This window comes from Rosa chinensis, chromosome 4, assembly GCF_002994745.2.
Source record: "Rosa chinensis cultivar Old Blush chromosome 4, RchiOBHm-V2, whole genome shotgun sequence".
Taxonomy (NCBI): Eukaryota; Viridiplantae; Streptophyta; class Magnoliopsida; order Rosales; family Rosaceae; genus Rosa; species Rosa chinensis.
In genome coordinates, this window is record NC_037091.1 from 21,031,264 (window position 1) to 21,053,133 (window position 21,870).

The 21,870-nt window shown below is 39.3% G+C and overlaps 2 protein-coding genes across 3 annotated transcripts; both read right to left on the bottom strand.

The window, feature by feature from the left end:
* Positions 1-796: 796 nt before the first annotated feature.
* Positions 797-3,052, bottom strand: LOC112197542. The gene has a single exon (XM_024338270.2). It carries the CDS (start codon positions 2,926-2,928, stop codon positions 1,000-1,002), a length of 1,929 nt encoding a protein of 642 aa, XP_024194038.1. The 5' UTR covers positions 2,929-3,052; the 3' UTR covers positions 797-999.
* A 9,219-nt stretch (positions 3,053-12,271) lies between these two features.
* On the bottom strand, positions 12,272-15,405 carry LOC112198462 (DNA repair protein XRCC3 homolog). Of its 2 annotated transcripts, XM_024339591.2 has the most exons (3): positions 13,930-15,405; positions 12,973-13,038; positions 12,272-12,507 (listed from the first exon to the last, which is right to left on the bottom strand). In XM_024339591.2, exon 1 carries the CDS (start codon positions 15,326-15,328, stop codon positions 14,462-14,464), a length of 867 nt encoding a protein of 288 aa, XP_024195359.1. In that variant the 5' UTR covers positions 15,329-15,405; the 3' UTR covers positions 12,272-12,507; positions 12,973-13,038; positions 13,930-14,461. The 2 variants fall into 2 exon arrangements, with proteins under 2 accessions (XP_024195359.1, XP_024195355.1); XM_024339587.2 differs by lacking the exon at positions 12,272-12,507 and having other exon boundaries at positions 12,775-13,038.
* Between the last annotated feature and the right edge of the window lie 6,465 nt (positions 15,406-21,870).

Below are 21,870 nucleotides of genomic sequence, written 5' to 3' on the forward strand. Positions count from 1 at the left end.
TCAAACTCTAATTCCAGATGCCGACAAGTTGAATTGAGTTTGAATGAGAATACAATACGTACAAGTGCAAAACAGCCTTTGGAAAGGAGACTCATGAGCCCAACAGGCGATTGGAATAGTTTGAATGTCAAAAGCTTAAACTTATTAAGCATAAAACAGACCAATGAGTCCCTAGGTACCTTTGTTTCACCATGAAAGAGGGGCATATATGAAGCTATATTTTATAAATGCCTGTTTTCATTTCTAAAAAGTAAACACTTCGATATCAATACACCACAAAGTCAAACTATGGATTTCAGATGCAGACAGTAGAATTCAGTTTGAATGAGAATACAATGCATACAAGTGCATAAGAGCCTTTGCAATATTTTGAATGTTGAAATCTTAAATTTATTAAGCATAAAACAAACCAATGAGTCCTTAGGTTGCCTTTGTTTCACCTTGAAAGAGGGGCATATATTATTGTGGATTCTGTTCCTGCAAGTCACTTAAATTACAATACAAGACGAAGCTTGTCTCATGAAACCAATATATTGATAACTGACTAATGCCTGACTTAGGTACCATATATGCCATCAGCAATGCCAATAGCACAGTAACAAGACTGAATCCTTATGCTCACCTAGTAACATATCTCAATTACAGTACAAGGTTCATGATAATTTCTTGTTTCTTAATAATTATTGCCCAAAGCACAGTTATATTGATATATGAAAATGAACTCAATTCATATTTGTTCGATCAACCACAAGTCTATGTGATAATAATAACAATAATAAAGCGCAAAGCAGAAGTATGTAAAGAGAAATTAATATATCCATTCATGAAAATGAACAGCAAATACAAAAAGACACAAAGCTTTCACATGAACGAAATCTAGGCTACAAGCTCAATATAAAAGAATGCTACAATCACATCCAATCAACAAAAATCTATCAAAACAAAGAAAGAAAAATGAGATACAATTCCTCTACAAGTTACAATGTGAAAGTGATTTCATCATGGGTTGCACATATATACCCCACTCTCATACCTGTGATTAACCTCATAAAAGTCTGTCTTACCCTCAGAAGCTGGCCGCAGACAAACTCCAGACAATGATCTGTTTCCTTGCCAAGAAAATTTCACATAGGCAACAACCTCAATCTCCTCACCACCATCTTCTTCATTAGAATCTACAGGCATCCTCACCCTCAACCGACCTGGCGGTCCATTCAACGGAATCTCAGGGACATGCCATTTCAGTTCTTTCTCAGACCGATTTAATACAGCTTTCGGTGAGACCTTCAGCAATGTAGGGTCAAGGGGCAGTTTCACAATAAATGTGACATCAGTCAAAGGTGCCGGCAACTCAGGGTTCGACACATATTGTATCATCACTGACAGCAAGCTTCCTGTGTGACGTTGCACAAGACGAACCCTCAAAGGCAATGGGGTTAACCTAGGTTGCAAACTATACTTCAAAATGGGTAAAGGCTCATCAGAGGCCGCAGTTCTCACATGAAACATCCCATTGCCTAGACTACTAATTCGAGAATTCTGCATAACAAACCTTTTAACTGCACTGGTTCCCTCAACCCTGAAGGAAAACTCAGTTTCTTTATCACCACTAGTTTTGGTTGGCAAAGTTTTCAAATAAACAACACCCTTTAATGCTGCTCTAGCAAGTAATGATTCCCTAAACTCAACATTGATCTCTTCCACAATGTTCATCTCAGGACCCTTCATTTCAGTTTTTCCTACAAGTTCCTCGAGAGGAGTACCTGCTGCAGCAGCACCAGCAGCTTTAGGAGGATCCGGTCCGGTCTGCAACAATTCAAGCCCACCAAGCCCTTGCGACTTCACAACCTTCTTTGTGCCAACGAACTCAGAAGCATCCAAACCACCACCCCAAGCATCCGAAAACCCTTCAAAAGCCTCATTCAAAGAAGCCTGCTCATTCCCAAACTCAATTCCACCATACTCCCCTTCAAACCCTTCGACCGCAATGTGAGTAGACTGTGTGGCCTCTGCAGGGGGCAATGTCGTCACCTCAAGAGTAGACAATGCCAGTGTTAAATCCGTCGCCGAAGGATCCTTATTCTTCTTGAATCCAGTCACCAATTCTTCAGGTTGATTAATCTTCTCACTAGCTGCAAACGGATCTTTCTCTGCTTCACTCTCTTCCTCCTCCTCTTGCTTGTCCTCAGTCTGTACCACCGGCGCCAAACTAGCCGCCACCTCGTCCCCGGCGGCGATCGTCTCCGGCGGCAACTCGAACGTCGTATTGTTGAACGCCATAATTCCGGCCTCGTGCTCCACCGCAAGCACCTCAGTGCCTCTCCAGCTCTCGGCGCCTCGGACCTTGTTCTCGGTGTCCAGCGCCGAGTGGACCATCTTGGCAATGCCGTCGCCGTGCATCGACGACAGCATCGCCGCCAGGCGGATGTTGCTGACGCCACGGAGGACGATGTCGAGCGCCATGTAGATCTCGGCGTACTTGCGGGCGAGCTTCTCCGGCGTGACGTCGACGCCGCGGCAGGCGGTGACGACGACGCTGACGGCCTGGTTGACGATGTGGATGCACTCGAAGACGTTGATGGAGTTGTCGTGGTCGGCGGTGGTGATCCCGAGGACGTAGATGGAGTTCACCAGGCGGTACACGACGCGGAAGCGGCTCTCGACGCCGACGATGAGCTGGCCGCTGGAGGCGGCGAGGGGGTCGTCGCCGAGGGAGGCGATGGAATCGGCGGAGGAGTCGGAGTTGTTGGGGTGGTCTTTGCTCTGGTTGTGGAGTTGCTGCTGTTGCTTTGAGGCGGCGAAGGCCAGGCGGGTTTCGCGGAAGGAGGAGACGGCGACGAGGGCTCGGGCCGGAGGGAACCATTCTCGGGTTTGGAGCAGGATGTCGGATCCATTGGCGGGTTGGAGAGAGAGGGCTAAGCAAGACATGGTGGGAACTGGATCTGAGTTCAGATCCGATCCACGGTTTCGGTGATACGTCAGAAGAGGTGGAGATCTGCAAGACTCCGATGGAAGAAGACGTAGGGTAGTTGAGGGAAATGGGTGTGGATTTTGATCTAATTTAACAGGCCTCTCAAAAATTTGCATAAAGGCCCAATAGTTCAGTATGGCTGGTGCATATCCCGGTTTCTACCGTACCAACTGTATCCGAGCCGAGCCGAACCGAACCAATTGAATTGGTAGTCGATTTTGTCGGTAACTGAAAACTTAGTTTGGTTGAACCGAACTGACTGTACAAAGCCCGATACGGTAATTAACGATATCAGATTTTAAGACATTTACGATATACCGTACTGTACCGAGTATAATTTGTAAAAATTATTTATTTACTCAATTAGAACCGTTAGATCGACTTAGTATGATCCCTCACACACTGGATAGTGGATACAACATTTTTGACCAACCCTAAAAGAGTTGAAAGGAGTATATATATATATTCGAAACCAGAATATCTTATATTTTATCTAGTCATTTGTCTCTACAGACGAGGGTTTATGATGTAAGAACTTGGTTGTGTACTCATAATGATAGTATTTCTGCCAAACAAAAGATAAAATTTACTACCTTGTTTGAGAATCAGCTCAGTGTTTTGTTGAAGGTTGAAGAGTTTGACAGTAATGGCAAGACGTACTCATTGGAAGAGTTTGAGCTATGTGGTATTCCTCTGGCTGAAAATGGTGCTCTACAGATTACTATGGGCTCTGTTATCAATGACAATGGGGTCACTGAAATTAGGGAAAAATTTGGTAAGTGGTCCTGAACTATGGACCCCTACGAATTTCAGTACATCAATTTCCAAAACATAAACTTTGGTACATGAGGTTTCAAAACTGACCAATAAGCATACACGACGTCATTGACGCCGTTAGTTTGGTGCCAACTGGTCGTATTTTAAGGGGTAAAACGGTCTCTTCAAATTTTCTACTATGAGCACTCAGCCCTCTCTCTTCTCTTACTGTGGGCACCCAGCTCTCCATCTCTCTTACTCTGGGCAACTAGCTCTCCATCTCTCTTTCTCTGGGCACAATCTCTCTCGCTCACTTGCTTGCACAGTGCAGCGTGCAAGCAGCACCACCACCCTTTCAACACAGCGTCCTACCATCACAGCTGATGACAACCGCTGGTCCTCCCAGAACTAATCTAAAAGAGTGGGCTCTTACGCTATTCTTCACGCATAGTAAATCGAATCCAAATACCTCCACAGCTTACCAAGAGGTGTAGACCAGAAATACCTATTCGAAGGAAGTCAAAACTAAAGAATTAGACCCGAAGGATGTGATGTTGTCGCGGGAAAGCGATGAAAATACTCGATGACAGAGAAGTTTTAGGCTGGGTAAATGAGGTTGTGAGAAGCGGCCACCATTGCCACTATCGAATTTCTCGACGCCAAGCTTGGAGGTGTTTGGGTGTTAGGGCGATTGCCAATTTGGTCTCGAAGAAGACGAACACCCCCAGATTTTATCCTCCTGGCGCTGACACAACAACTCGAAGAACGCCGCCGAGTCCGACATGTTGCGAGAGTCCGAGTCGAACTCGGACCTCCGATTGTAGTTGGTGATGCCAATGGTCCAAAGCAAGCAGAGAGAAGAAAAGAGATGGAAGACCTGAGAGAAAGAAGATAGAAGGAAGAGATTGAAACTTGAAAGCTTAGAGATAATACAGAGAAAGTCAACATGAGATCGAGGAGCGAGAAACATGTGGTAGAGGAACAACGCGAACAGGCCAGGCCTTGGGGCTCTTGTAGCAGCGGTGGTGGACACGAAGGAGAGGTCGTCGGAGGCCATTGGTGAGCTGTGGAGGTACTTGGATTCAGTGAGCGAGGTTGGGAGAAAGGGAGAGTCAGAGAGACAGAGAGTGTGAGAGAGAGGAAACCCATTGACAAATGAAAAATCAATTCTGCCCTTCATTATGTGAGTAATGGCATGCGGACTGACGGAGTTACTGACGCCGTGTACGTATATGAAATACATTTCATATTTGATGTACCAAAATTTATGTTTTGGAACTTGATGTACTGAAATTCGTAGTGACCCTTACTTCGGGTACTATTTATGAATTTTTCCCCTGAAATTAAGGGTGTATTCAAGATCTAGGCTAATGCCATTTTACGAGTTTCCAAATGGGATCACAAGCTTAAAAAGCTTTTCTCTAAACACCTACTTTGCTCTACTGCTCATGAGGTTATGGAAGCCAATATCCAGACTGAGCTTACCTCTGTTAAGAAATGTTTTTCCGAAAAGGATTTTAAGTCTACAAAAAATAAGGAGGGCAAGAAAAAGCAGGCGAAGAGGTTCTTGAGAGATTATATGCACGACATGAAATAGCTCAGAATGTTTGTGTAAAGTTAATTATCATCCAAGTTGTGATGAAAACAAATGGCTAAGTATGTTTAATTTGTTGCAGACTTATGGATGTTACAATGTGGTTTTTCTACTTAATTGATATATGCTGTAATACTGGGTTAATAATTGCATAATCAATGATATATATATATATATATATATATATATGTAAACTCATATAACTATAACATAAATTGGTTTGTAAATTTATTTTTTATGCAGATTTTCAACTAAATTGAAAACTGTTAAGGTACAAAAGTAAATCGAATCAATGAATGAACTAAACTTGTCCAATTTAAAGTGTTCATGTTCATAATGGTAAATCACAGTTATGGACGCCTTAACGCTAAACTACCTAAAGTGGCTCACTCCTCTCAACTAATCTAGGTTGTTTTTTCTATTTTATTGTTTTCTTTGTTCAACTAATCTTCAATTCTCCTTACCATGGTAATAGTTGGGTCAAGATCATCTTTTGTTCCGTTCATTAAGTCAGATGCAAATTTAGCTTCAAAAATGTGAAATGTTCTAGTCTACACTGCAATACAAATTCCTTTGGAGTGCCGCCTCATACCTCGTACTGAGACTAAGTTAAGACTAGACTATTGTTACAAGTATGAAAATCAGAGTGATCCTCATCTATTACATTCAATCTAACACCCCCCCCCCCCCCCAAACCCAAAAAGTTTGAGATCGAGAACTATGACTACCAAAGAGAAAAACAAAAGTAGAAGGAAAGAAAAGAAAATGAAGTTAAGAACTTCATATTTAAAATTAAACATTGATTCCACTCAAAAGTTCCAGCTTCTATACAAGATCTAGTTTTCTAAAGAAACATATTTACAAAGTACTTATAAGAATATGTCAGACCCGAAAGGTATACAAGATAACAAAACAAAAACAAAAAGAAAGGAAGAGTGGTGAAATTTAAACTCTATGCACTTTGCACTCATTCCATACCTTGCATCCTAAGCATCTGCAAAGAGGATAAAGGAAAACATGTGCAACTAAAGAACAATGAGTAGATAAATAAACTGTCACAAACATAAAAAAGATTAATAGTGGGATGCCACCGCAAACCCGTTAACTAGGTCAAATTACCAATCCAAATAATAAGAACTTACCTAAAAGAAAACAAACATCAGTAGACAGTAAAAAACAAATTAAGTAAGTTTTTCGGATATCACACGATCAATCTTCACTGCAAAGAATGCCAAGAAGATGTTGTATATCATTATTCATCTCTATGTTGTTATTTTATTTTTGACACACTTTAACTTCATTTATTATGTTGTTCCTGTTTTTGACGAACTTTAACCTTTGTGCATTTTGTGAGGAGATTCCTAGGATGGTGGATAGAGTGTCAATGGAAGGATAACTCGTATGAGTATGGGCTCCAAGTTATATAACAGCTGCAGTGTTTAGATATATATAGGGTATTCTGTAGAGGACGTTCTTAAACTTGAAATATGAAGAGCCTCATATTTCTATGATCTAATTCAACAATCGAAGCCAAGCATTCTTTAATTTCCTGTTTCCACATGATTCATACAAAAAAATGGCAAAATTGAAAAACGTTAAGCCATTTGATTTCTATGATTTTCATTTCAATTTTAGTTGACAAACTACTTTTTTGTGCAGATTTTGGATGACCAAACGGTTATGGAATTCTTGCATACGGTGTGGTGAGGTGGTGAGGAAAGAGAGTAGGGTTAAGAATTATATATTAGATAATAGAGAGAGTAATATGGTGTGGTTAGGTGCACCAATGTTTTTACTTTTTCATCTTAAGGTTCAATCAAAATGAGACATGTGTCTTTTATTAATTAATCCGGGCCTAGCGGGCATTTTTCTTTTAAAATGTCTAGGCCCGGGCCCGGACAGTTTTTTCAATACTTAGGCCCGAACCCAGACCGTTTCACCAAAAAAAAAAAAAAAAAGGGTCCGGACCGTTTGGGCCTGTTCGGATTTATTGGCTTACAGGCTAAAATGCCCAGCCTTATGTAAAAGTTCGCAAATTTTAAATATAATCGAGGATGTGCTCGCTAGAACGGCAGACACACACACACATATAACCTTTTCCTTGTCCAAAATATTCAAACAAATGAATTACCGTTCTAGAGATGACACATTAATTTAATATTTGCATATTTTTAGTATTTTCAACAACTAGGTAATTCACTATGCATAAATCTTTTCTACAAAAACTAGCCAATTTTGTAACCGTTTGGTCATCCAAAAAATGCATAAAAAGTGCAGTCGGTCGAATAAATTGAAATGGAAATCATAAGAATCAAATGGCTAAACAGTTTTAAATTTGGCTAGATAGATAGCCGCGCTTCGCTACTATCTTTTTTGTTCAACTTGAAGCAACTCAAAAAAAAAGGAATTGAATACGTGGTTTCTCCGTGCGAAGGTGATGCACAATTGGCATACCTAATGGACAGAGGCTACATTAGTGTTGTAACAACTATCGATTTAGCCTTGATGCCATTTGGGGTTTCAATGGTAAGTACATTTTATTGAAAGTCAAGAAGTTTTCAATAGTTTTTAATTTCATTTCTTTTTATAGATTATATATGGTTGGGATTCCAAAAACGGATGTTGCCATTACTATGAGTTTAAAAGAGTGGCAGAGTCAGTAAAATGGATGGATTTTTCTCCAAAAATGTTTCTGGAAGTCTGCATATTTTATGGATGTGACTATGTAGTTGATGAAGCTTTCAAGATTAAAGAGGACGGAGCAGTAATAAATATCGACTTATTGAAAGCTCATCAACTGATTCAGAAGCACAAGACTTTCCTTATTGCTATCGAGAAAGAAAATATATTATTTTGCGAATCATAACGGTAAGGTAATATTTTATAAGGATTCTGTTGTATGAGGGTTCCGAACTGCTATTTTGGGATTTACTCAACAACAAATTTATGATCCCATCAAATGTCTGACGCCAAATTATTGCATTTGCAATATGATCTTGAGGATTTGAACAATTAGTTATGGGGAGTGAAATTTGCACACCCCTCCTAGTATCATTTCGACATTTTTATTTCCACAATTAGCCCTCAGACTATGTTGCCTTCCGTTCCCGCCGTTCAACAATCGAATCCAAGTATTCTTTAATTTCCTGTTTCCACATGATTCATACAAAAAAAGGGCAAAATTGAAAAACGTTAAGCCATTTGATTTCTATAATTTTCATTTCAATTTTAGTTGACAAACTACTTTTTTGTGCAGATTTTGGATGACCAAACGGTTATGGAATTCTTGCATACGAATCTAAAGAATGATATGTTTTGATCTTTGAATTATATTGCATAGTAGTAGAAAATTGTAAAAGCTCGTAAATTTTAAATATAATCGAGGATGTGCTCTCTAGAACGGCAGACACACAACACACATAACCTTTTCCTTGTCCAAAATGTTCAAACAAATGTATTACTGTTCTAGAGATAATAGCTCAATTTAATATTTGAAGATTTTTAGTATTTCCGACAACTAGGTAATTCAACGATCAGAAATGGTCATTATTTTACATGCATAAATCTTTTCTTCAAAAACTAGCCAATTTGGTAACCGTTTGTCATCCAAAAAATGCAGTCGGTCGAATAAATTGAAACGAAAATCATAGGAATCAAATGGCTAAACAGTTTTTAATTTGGCTAGATAGATAGCCGTTTTTCACTACTATCTTTTTTGTTCAACTTGAAGCAACTCAAAAAAAAAAAAAAAGGAATTGAATACATGGTTTCTCCATGCGAAGGTGATGCACAATTGGCATACCTAATGGACAGAGGCTACATTAGTGTTGTAACAAGTATCGATTCAGACTTGATGCCATTTGGGGTTTCAATGGTAAGTACATTTTATTGAAAGTCAAGAAGTTTTCAATAGTTTTTAATTTCATTTCTTTTTATAGATTATATATGGTTGGGATTCCAAAAACGGATGTTGCCATTACTATGAGTTTAAAAGAGTGGCAGAGTCAGTCAAATGGATGGATTTTTCTCCAAAAATGTTTCTGGAAATCTGCATATTTTATGGATGTGACTATGTAGTTGATGAAGCTTTCAAGATTAAAGAGGACGGAGCAGTAATAAATATCGACTTATTGAAAGCTCATCAACTGATTCAGAAGCACAAGACTTTCCTTATTGCTATCGAGAAAGAAAATATATTATTTTGCGAATCATAACGGTAAGGTAATATTTTATAAGGATTCTGTTGTATGAGGGTTTCGAACTGCTATTTTGGGATTTACTCAACAACAAATTTATGATCCCATCAAATGTCTGACGCCAAATTATTGCATTTGCAATATGATCTTGAGGATTTGAACAATTAGTTATGGGGAGTGAAATTTGCACACCCCTCCTAGTATCATTTCGACATTTTTATTTCCACAATTAGCCCTCAGACTATGTTGCCTTCCGTTCCCGCCGTTCAACAATCGAATCCAAGTATTCTTTAATTTCCTGTTTCCACATGATTCATACAAAAAAAGGGCAAAATTGAAAAACGTTAAGCCATTTGATTTCTATAATTTTCATTTCAATTTTAGTTGACAAACTACTTTTTTGTGCAGATTTTGGATGACCAAACGGTTATGGAATTCTTGCATACGAATCTAAAGAATGATATGTTTTGATCTTTGAATTATATTGCATAGTAGTAGAAAATTGTAAAAGCTCGCAAATTTTAAATATAATCGAGGATGTGCTCTCTAGAACGGCAGACACACAACACACATACCCTTTTCCTTGTCCAAAATGTTCAAACAAATGTATTACTGTTCTAGAGATAATAGCTCAATTTAATATTTGAAGATTTTTAGTATTTCCGACAACTAGGTAATTCAACGATCAGAAATGGTCATTATTTTACATGCATAAATCTTTTCTTCAAAAACTAGCCAATTTGGTAACCGTTTGTCATCCAAAAAATGCAGTCGGTCGAATAAATTGAAACGAAAATCATAGGAATCAAATGGCTAAACAGTTTTTAATTTGGCTAGATAGATAGCCGTTTTTCACTACTATCTTTTTTGTTCAACTTGAAGCAACTCAAAAAAAAAAAAAAAAGGAATTGAATACATGGTTTCCCCGTGCGAAGGTGATGCATAATTGGCATATCTAATGGACATAGGCTACATTAATGTCGTTACAAGTATCGATTCAGACTTGATGGCATTTGGAGTTTCAATGATAAGTACATTTTTTTTCTTATTTAATTTTTAAAAAAAATTGAATGCGATCCGGACAAATTTACAAATTTCAGCGCTCTATATTAAATGCCCTTCGCTTGGATGGGAACGAGGCCCTTCGCTTGGATCTCAACTGCCTGGTGTGCTTTGGTTGCGGCATAGTGGTAGGGGTGCATATGCAACTGAGGCTGCGATGGTGCCGGGTTTGTCTTGCCGGCAATGTAACTAAGTGGTGCACCTCAAGTATCGGGTCTGGGACCTGGGCAAGAGAGTCCGGATTTGGGATCCGGGCGGGTCGGGGGATTGGGCTTTGACCCACTCTCAATTTTGGGTTTGGCTTCCTACCCAATTTAGTTATTGGGCTTGGTTTTTGGCCCACTTTGTTCGTTGGGATGTTGTTCAATATTTGGAATGGCTTGGGGCCCCTGCTCGCTACTGGTATTGGATTTGAGACCCAGGTTTATGGTATCTGTTCGTGAAAGATCGTCTGCCAACATGGCCATGTTCTGACACCCTTGGCTGGCTTCGATCTTTAGGTGGAAGAGTGACCTCATTCCGGCGCCAAATTGGTTTTGGTCAATTTGTGCGTTGGGGTTGCATGGGTAGTCAAACCACTGACTATTCAATTCATTACATGGCTGCAATCTGTAGTGTAAAATCAGCGCATTTGTATTTCAGATGCAATTTTTGCATCTTTATCTTTCGCTTTGTTTATTTTCTTTATTTATGCCTTTTGGCATCGCATCGTTGTAATCTTTCAATTTCAATAAAGGGCTGACATCATTCTACTCCAAAAAAGGTAGTAACAAAAAATATGGAATTCTAGATCTTTAAATAAACAAATTCCATGAACTTAGGATTTGAGACTTTTTGTGTCACCTTACGAAACGAAAATGGACTAGTAGCCTAAATTTAGAAATCCTAGGTCCAACCTAACCCGAGTTCTAGATTTTTATACAAATATCACATGCGTCCCAAACAGAGACCCATGTAATTACAGACCGCCTAGCCCAAATATAGCCTCCTAGACTAATCCAAAAAAACCCCCAAGTATGGTGGTCATGCACAAGAAGCAACCGCCACTGTTAGGAAGTTGCCCCTGTCAAAGCCACATTTGCATAGTTAACTGTGTTCCATAATCAATCACCACTTTTTGGAATTCCCATAGCAAATGTCTAAACACCACGGCAACTACCTTTAAACTCACCTTCACCAATGAAAATCTTAGAAGAATTAACCTCGTTCATTGGACAGCCACAAACATCGAAAGTCTAGGTGCAAAACACTAATATTGTTTCTGCTAATAAATCTTAAGATGTTACTAAGGAGAAGAAGCACTCTCCAAAAAGAATGTGCAAGATGAAGGAAACCAGCGAAAACCAGCTCCAAGTTTAATGCTACCAAGATGCTCGATGTTGTGCCACAAAACCTTAAAAAGGGTGGGGGTGGGGGGTAGCCAAGTCCTATAATCACAATTAACATGGTGCATCACCCAAAAATCCTACAATCACAATTAACATGGTGCTTGTGAACCCTAATCCTAGAAGAGCAAGGGAGAGACAGAGACACACACTCCTCAATCAGTAATATATTAGAGTAATGCTTGATTAATCACCGTTTTAGCTATCATTTGCATCACACCTTATGCGGCAACTAATGTGGTTATGCCAATCATTTAAAGAATTTTATGACAGATTGGGTTTTGTACTACATCAACTACTATATAAGATGGGTTGTAAATAGTGCCCAAAAAAATAATTCACCTAGCATTATTCTATATTAATTTAAGAGAAAAATGAATATAATTTCAAAACTAACTAAAATTATGCGATGGGAAATCTTAAAGGAGCTGAGAATTGTTCGCATTCTGATTTTGATCTGGGTTTGAACTTTGGTTGGTTCTACACTGAGAAGAACTGTCTTGACTGAACTTGGACCGACAACTCAATGCTGGAAAAGGATTGCTGCAGATTAGTGGTTGATGTCATCGATCAGTATACATAATGGAGGCAATACCTCTGAATTCATGAAAGGACTGATGAACAGGACGCTTTTCCATCTACTAGTTACTGATACAATGATAGAACAATGGTATATATCAGAGTGAACTAGTTGTGCATTCCGTTTTAAGCAATTATAAGACATGTCACATATATGTATGCACTTACTGTTTGACATGTTACATATACTGACATCAATCTAGCTGAAAGAAGTGAACAGAACGCTAGAGAAGCCAAGGAAATGCAAAATCATATTGACATCAATAGCTAGCTATACAGGGTAAGTACATAACAGTTGCAAAACTTTGTTTAGCCTGAGACACAAGCATATGCGTGAAAAAAAAAGGTCTCTTGTTCAGACTCTTGCTTTTCCATAAAGATTAGTTAGTCTGAGCACCAGTATCATTAATTGCTAGTACACATTCTTACTCTTCTGCTTGTAGTTGCAGTGTCACAGTCTGACAGTCTGAGCCTATGTTCTCTTCCCGCCCTGTCCTGAGATTATTTGAAGAAAAAATAACCATGAATTAAAAGTCGAAGTCTATGAAGGTAGAGTTTTGTTTCAATGCTTTCGATCTTAAACAAAGACCACTCAAAACCTCTAATCCCAAAATGCATTAAGTTACTGTCCAACAGTTTCACACAATTCCTATACACCCATTTTTTCATATAAGTTTGTACAACATGAGTTCCTTACATCTAAATCACAATTAGTCAATGAGAAGCACATGAAAATAGCTTCTAGATGATAAAATATATTTAACACCTCCGCAAACCAGTTCTAGATAAAAGAAATGCACACCAATTACTCAATTAGAAAGACATTTAAATTCCATGCCAATCTCTGGTCACGTAGAAATGCTTATCATTTGCTAAAAGGAATAGACAAAAGGTTGTCCCCAGTTCTAGACATTAGAGAACAAAAGGTTGTCCCTAGTTTCAGACTGCAACTCCATGTAGACAATATAGATATACGCAGACTGAGGTTTCAAACAATGTGTAGCTTCATAAACCACAAAAGAAATGGAAGTCCAGCTAGCAAGATTAATTAGAGAAATGAATGGGAGCTTACATCTCTGAAAGTGAAAAAGTTCTTGAAGCTCAACTATTCCTTTAATTGTAGAATGCAGGGAAAAGGAATACAAATGCAGCATGTCCAAGCAATATTCAAAGGAGTATCACACTATACAAATTCAATGACACCACTTTTTATTTCTATGCTTGATTTCAAATAACGTGATTTGTGCTAGACAATAGTACACTCGTAGTTCTTGTGCAAAACAATGTGCAATTATTTAAATTTCAACAACATAGAACAAAGGGGCTGCATGAACAAGAGAGGTAAAGAATACTGGCCATAAGTGCATGAACAAATCAAGACCATACCATTCATTCCAGCTCAATCCCTTGACTAGCAGCACCATCAACACATGTTGATGCTCCGATTCAAGCTGTGATAGTTCCAGTTCCTTGCCAGCAACCCAAACACCACAAAACTTAATACCAAGACTACAATTGCAAGCTCAATGAACAACAATATCATCACACTAATCCCTCCAAAAACCTAAAAAGGATTGAGATTTTCCTTCAATCGGTTGTAATTTGAAGATTGACTTCAATTTTACAAAACTCAATTTGCTTGCCATCAAATCCAAGAGAGAGGAAGAGTGGCGATGAAGAGCATCAGAATCCTGAAATTCACATCCGCTGTGACAGTTGGGCAGAACTTGAAAATTACGCCTGAAGAGGCGAAATGCCATGTGAAAACTCTCTTAAAATCCCAGGTGAATGAATTCTCTTCAATATTTTCACGTTCCTAATGTACTTGACTTTAACAGTAACCGAAAAATAAAAAGTGTTCAAGCTCCATTAGCTAATCAAACTCATATATGCTAGATTTAGATGCACAATAATACCGTTATCTGTCAACTCCAAACACCCCTTGCTTTGTGATTACAAACTCACAAGATGATGGCGGCAAATGAGGAGCAAAAACAACATCAAGGCGCCTTCTTGTTTGCCTGCACAGATCATCCTCCAACCCATCATTTTCTCTCCCAACAATCTCCTCATTTCTAGACAAGAACAACCTCGAATTTACGCAATGTGACCAAGCTAATCCCAAAGCAGGACAAACCCGTCTTCCGGATGAATGCAAGGAGCTCAAATTCCCAACTCTCATCCCACTTATCCCCTCTACTTCCCCCATAAAATCAACCACCTGGTTCGTCACCACCACCGCCAAGCCGTACTTTCTCGCCAACAACTTCAGCATCCCGGAAATCTCAAAGAACAGGAAGGACCTCCGCTTAAGATCCAAAGGGTTGTTGCCGAATTCGCTGCGAAATAGTGCGGCAATGGAATCAATCACAATTAGCCTCACAGGCAGCCGGGTTTTCCTGCTCGCAACAAAGCACTCTATCTTGGGCATTATGTCGAGCAGGTGGTGTGCATCGTGTACAGCGTGAACGTACACATCTTCATAGGGGTTGGAGAGGATAAGATTCGCGTGTGAGGAGCGGAAGGAGTGGGAGAGGTGGCGGAGGCGGCGAAAGGGGAAAGGGAATTCTGTGTGGAGGTAAAGAGAGGAGGCGGAGAGGCCGCCGTGGGAAGGAGGGAGCTGAGCGAAGAGAGTGAGTTGGAGGCAGAATTGGGTCTTGCCGCAACTGCTCTCGGCTACGAGCTCCGTGAGGGAGTTGCAGGGGATTCCGCCGCCGAGGCAGCGGTCCAGGACTGGACAGCCCATCGTTAGATTCTGGCTGGGGAGGAGGTTTGAGGGGTTCATTGTTTTTGGTCTTCAAATTTGGGGCTCTAAGATGAAGGGCGGGAAATGGGAGGACACTAAAAAAAGAAGGGTTTGGAATGCCGTTACAACTAATAACTCAACATTTGGTAAGGGAGACCTTTTAAGAAGGTGGACATGATACAATGACAATAACACCTATAGGAAAATGACTCATTTGATCTCACTTTTGAGACTAATTTAATGGTTTTAATTTAGAGTCCTTGATCTATAGCACTAAAATACACTAAAATTAGTCCACTTATCCCATTAAGAGATTTTTATTCCCACTAACCTAATTTGAAGTAAAATAATTGTTTTACCCTCAGATTAATTACCCTCGGAAAAGAGCTTATGCAACTCTCTTGCTAACACCTCTGACAAGCCATTCACGAGCTCCATGTCGAACGGTGTTTCCAGTTCCGATAGAGGCTCAAAGCACCGACGAAGCCGACTTTCTCTCCCCCTCGTCACCACCTGTCTTTGCCGCCATCGTCGTGGAGCGAGAAGGAGTGGGCTTTCCTGGAGATAGACGACGACGACAGGCGCTGAGAATTCAAGGGAAATTACAACCGCTTTTAGTTAATTTTAATGCAATTGAAGTTTCCGATTTCAATTTCTCATCATTGATTTTGTGAGGCAGAGGAGTGGCCAAAGCTTTTCTTTGGGTGCCCAAATCGATTTCTTTCTTTTCGTTTGTTTTGGTTTTTTTTTTTTTAGTAAAATTGAGGCAGAAGGCCTTGAAGGAAAGAAAAATGAAAAAAAAAAGTTCTGATAGAGGTCTGCTAAAGGTTTATTGGGAGTAATAGACGTTTTAAAATTGATATAATCTCTTCATTTTTTTCTTTAATCAAAGTTTTATCTGTCTAATTTTAAGAAAATTAGTTCTCATTCAGGCTACCGAAAGTTCTATTGAGGGGCAATAGATGTCCATTGGAGGGCAATAGAGATTTATTGCTCCTCTATTGGGGCCAATAGACGTCTATTAAAGGGCAATAGATGTCTATTAGGGAGTAATCGACGTCTATTGGGGCCAATAAGCCTTTTTGGCAACCTATGAAATCTCCTACGACCTCTTTTGGGACCTCCGACGAGGTTTTCAGAAAAGTCAGGCGGGATGAGGCTAGTGACCGAATTTCCGGCGAAAGTTGGCAGAAATCCGACGAGGAAGTCTTTTTTTTTGGTAGCGGAATATAAGGTAAGCGGTCTTATGATGGCTATCCGAAACCCTCCTTTAGTCTTGGTGCACAAGCGGCCGTTGAATAAGTTTACCAATCGTTCGACTGATGACTGGATTCCGGTGAAGTTGATTGAAATCCCGCGACCGGTGACCGAACTCCGACGAAGTCTCCTATGGTTTCTCTCTCTTCCACTCTCTCTCTCTCTAAGTAACAAAGAGGTGAGGGTAAAATAGTCTTCAAAAAAATAAAAAACAGCAAAAAAAACTCAATGGAGTATTAGGGAAGACTTCCTTAGAGTGTTTTGGGTAGGGGAGAATTAAAAAAACTTAATGGGGTAAGTGGGAAAAAAATCTCTAAAAATGGGGTAAATGGATAAAAACTCTTTAATTTAGGCCGGCTCTATATCTCGGGTTTGTTCTACAAACGTCTTATTTAGGATGTGTGCATAACGGTATTTAACATATAATGAGTCGTGTTGCATCTCTTTGGGTTCCTCCTTGTATCATATGCGATGTCAAGCGAATATTAGCAAGGAAATTTTTTTCCTTGCTAATATGTAGCCCATTTTAATTGTTTTCCTACTTAACACAATTTTTACAAAAACTCTATCCCTCGCATATTATTATAATACTGTGGAGCATGATAAGGTAATTTGGGGTTTCACATCCAAAACTAATTGGCAATAGATAGAGTGACCCAAACCCTTATAAATCCATACGCAATGTCCCATTTTTCCCATGTGGGATCTATATATTCTCAACACTCCTCCGCATGTATGGCGCGTGGATAACTATGGGTGACGCGGAGCTTGTGTAGCCGTGAGGCATGCACATGTGAGATAACTCGCTCTTATACCATGATATGATGAAGAACACAGTAGAAAACTATCAATGATCCTTGATTATATAAACTCATAATACAATCATATTACAAACAAACAATCACATTCTTTTGTCTCTTTCTTTATCTCAAAATTAAAACAAAGTCTCACTTCTTCACTAAGTTCTCTCTCTTTTCTCCCTTAACAAAACAGAACCGGCTATTATTGCGGTCTTTTTTACTCTTTTCTTTCTTTTCATTGGACACATGCACACTCTCACCTATGCAAAGTCAAAGCAACCCCAAATGTTCCAGAAACATTCTACGCAAGTCTTATACAAGGGAGCACCATTTCCCTTCTTTGTACACCCAAGACCCGAAACAATTATTCTCTCCAATCTAGATTCACTAGATTCAGTTTAAAGACCAAATCTTAAGAACAAAAATTGCTCCAAATCCCTATCCATGTTTGCTCTGGATTGATGTAAGAGAAAGTTGTCCACTACCTTCGTTTGTTGAGAGGAGAAGAAGATGACAAGAGATAAATTAAGGCAATAGCCAGCCTCCATCACTCCTATTTAGCCCCAAATACTGTCTTTTACCAAGGTAATTGCACCCTTCTACTCCCCCTTGAAGTCTATAGCTAGCGTGATCTTGAAATCTTGGTTTGTTTTTAGTTTCCAATTTTTCTTGTGGGCAATCGAAAGTCGGTGTCGACCCAAGCGGTGCTTTATGAGCAGATGAGTTATTAGTTCAAAATACCAGTCATCGATTTGGTGAGTTCCCTTGAGGCATTGTAGTGAAACTAATTTTATTTGGGTATGTATGCTGCTTACATTGTTAGTGTGTGACTACTTTAATTGGTATGTGTTGATGTATTACTTGGATTATATATAATTGATGAGTGGAGCAATTTGTGCCAAACGATTTGAAGCTTTGACATGCATGATCACATGTAGCTTTGAAAATTTGCTTATGAAACTGTTAATGCCTAGAATACCGCCACTCGGTGTCGGCTTCTGCTAACTAAGACAAGGGTCCAATCTTTCGATATGTGATGAGTTTGTGAAAACCACGCTATCTGTCAAGAGAAATATAACTGCGACAAGAAGCGTAAGTTAGCCGATATATATATATATATATATATATAAATATATATAAATATATATATATATGTTGACAAAGTAGCGGTTTATAGCTACTTAATGTGTAATCAATGAAGAGAGTGAAGTGGACGTTTTATATGCGAAATAGTGAGTTGTCTCACTCTTGTTTTCGATGTGGGACTGATATGCTTCAGTTTTCTGAGTTTTGGTCCTTTATGCAGAAATGACTTTGGGTGGGGCGTGTCGGCGCGTTGAGTCATATTTCAGTCAAGAACTAGATTGTCGGTGAAGGTTGTCTTGCTGTGTTCCCGGCTGTCACACCGCCAAGATCAATCCAACAAGGTGACATGGTCTACTATGAGTACTGATTATGGCCGGTAGATGTCATGTATGTACTCTATCTTGGGCATTATGTCGAGCAGGTGGTGTGCATCGTGTACAGTGTGAACATATACATCTTCATAGGGGTTGGAGAGGATCAGATTCGCATGTGAGGAGCGGAAGGAGTGGGAGAGGTGGTGGAGGCGGCGAAAGGGGAAAGGGAATTTTGTGTGGAGGTAAAGAGAGGAGGCGGAGAGGCCGCCGTGGGTAGGAGGGTGTCGAGTGGTGTTTCCAGTTCCGATAGAGGCTCAAAGCACCAACGAAGCCGGCTTTCTCTCCCCCTCGTCACCACCTGGCTCTGCCGCCATCGTCGTGGAGCGAGAAGGAGTGGGCTTTCCCAGAGATCGACGACAGGCGTGGAGAATTCAAGGGAAATTACAACCGCTTCTAGCTTAATTTTAATGCAATTAAAGTTTCCGATTTCAATTTCTATCATTGATTTTGTGATGCAGAGGAGTGACCAAAGCTTTTCTCTGGGTGCCCAAATCAAATTCTTTCTTTTCGTTTGTTTGGTTTTTTTTTTTTTTTTTGAGTAAAATTGAGGCAGAAGGCCCTGAAGGAAAGAAAAATGAAAAAAAAAAAGTTATGATAGAGGTCTGCTAAAGGTTTATTGGGGGTAATAGATGTTTTTAAATTGAAATAATCTCTTCGTTTTTTTCTTTAATCAAAGTTTTATTTGTCTAATTTTAGGAAAATTAGTTCTCATTCAGGCTACCGAAAGTTCTATTGAGGGGCAATAAATGTCTATTGGAGGGCAATAGAGATTTATTGCTCCTCTATTGGGGCCAATAGACGTCTATTAGAGGGCAATAGATGTCTATTGGGAACTAATAGACGTCTATTGGGACCAATAAACCTTTCTGGCAACCTATGAAATCTCCTACGACATCTTTTGGGACCTCCGGCGAGGTTTTCAGAAAAGTCCGGTGGGATGAGGCCAGTGACCAAATTCCGGCGAAAGTTGGCAGAAATCCGGAGAGGAAGTCTTTTTCTTTGGTAGCGGAATATAAGGTAAGAGGTCTTATGATGGCTATCCGGAACCCTCCTTTAGTCTTGGTGCGCAAGCGGCCGTTGAATAAGTTTACCAATCGTTCGACCGGTGACTGGATTCCGGTGAATTGAAGTTGGCTGAAATCCCGTGACCAGTGACCGGACTCCGGCGAAGTCTCCTATGGTTTCTATTTCTTCCACTCTCTCTCTCTCTCTCTCTCCCCCTCTCTCTCCCCCTCTAAGTGACAAAGAGGTGAGGGTAAAATAGTCTTCAAAAAAAATAAAAAACAACAAAAAAAACTCAATGGGGTATTAGGGAAGACTTCCTTAGAGTGTTTTGGGTAGGGGAGAATTAAAAAAACTTAATGGGGTAAGTGGGAAAAAAAATCCCTAAAAATGGGGTAAATGGATAAAAACTCTTTAATTTAGGCCGGCTCTATATCTCGGGTTTGTTCTACAAACGTCTTATTTAGGATGTGTGCATAACGGTATTTAACATATAATGAGTCGTGTTGCATCTCTTTGGGTTCCTCCTTGTCATATGCGATGTCAAGCGAATAGTGTACCCCCAAGTTCTGTCTTTGAGGTTTGTTGATGTATATTGATTTTGAGATTAACATAACCGGTCATCTTATGATAAAAGTAAATAAATAAAAAGTCATCTAGGTAAGATACCATTACATGATACATGAAGTATAAACAACACAAGTATCTAGGCACAAACAGTTGAACGGGAGTCAAGGAGACACCACTAGGATGAAGTTAGGGCCTAGCTCTACAAGATGGACTCAAAGCTCGGCCGACACAGGTACTGATTGGAATCGCCCTAGGGCCCAGTCTGTTGGAAAATTTGATCGATGGATGCTATATGTACACCAGATTTTGATTCTCCTACGAAATCACACAAATACAATATATTAATTACAAATAATAATTATATAAATAATTACAAATAAATTATCATTTTATTGCCATAATAGATTTGAATAACAAAAATTATAGGACTTCTCTTGGAATTGTGAGCTTCTGAATGACACATCATTCAAACAGAGTTTAAGGTTGAGGCGTATAAACACTGCCCTTAAGGTTAAGGGTGTACTAGGTTTGTGGCGCTCTACTCTTCAGTATATAAAAACCGTTATTCCTTGTAAGCGCGCACTCGCAAACTTGAATCTTAAAACTGCTTCACTTCTCTCCTTTAGCATGATAGAGAGATTGAAAATACACTCACTACGACTATACAAAGCGCAGTTGGGAAAACTCGTGGAGAAATATAATTAAGAAGTATATGAATAGAGAATGTGCTTTTATGATTTTTCTATTTAGGCAATGGTTTATATAGGCTTTCTTAAGGCTCATTTATGTGTTGAACATTATATTTGAATTGAATACTGAATTGAATGGTGTGAAACTGTGAGACCCAATACATTTTTCTAACTTTTGGTCGGAATAAGTGAATTTTTGTTTTTCCTTTTCGCGATTGAGCGCTGAGAACCCCGATCTGTATCTCCCTAATCTGATCTGACAATAAATTCAACTTTTGACCATAGAGATAGATAACAGACTACACATTTAGTTGGCCCGTGATTGCATACATGCATTATCATAGATTATTATGTGGATATGTGTGAATTATTACCCTTTTCTTTCTCAGTTTGACAAGAGGCAGAAGATCAACTCATTTTGTCGTTGCATACTAATGATTCTCAACAAAAATTTTGTAATTCAAAATGGTGTTATCCTCTATTTCACTTGAAAGTTTCGATATCTCTTAACAAATGTGTATATTTCTTTAATCAATACATCTTCTATCAAAGAAATATTTTTCCTTGCTAATATGTAGCCCATTTTAATTGTTTTCCTACTTAACACAATTTTTACAAAAACTCTATCCCTCACATATTATTATAATACTGTGGAGCATGATAAGGTAATTTGGGCTTTGACCTATGCAAAGCCAAAGCAACCCCAAATGTTCCAGAAACATTCTACGCAAGTCTTATACAAGGGAGCACCATTTCCCTTCTCTGTACACCCAAGACCAAAAACAATTATTCACTCCAATCTA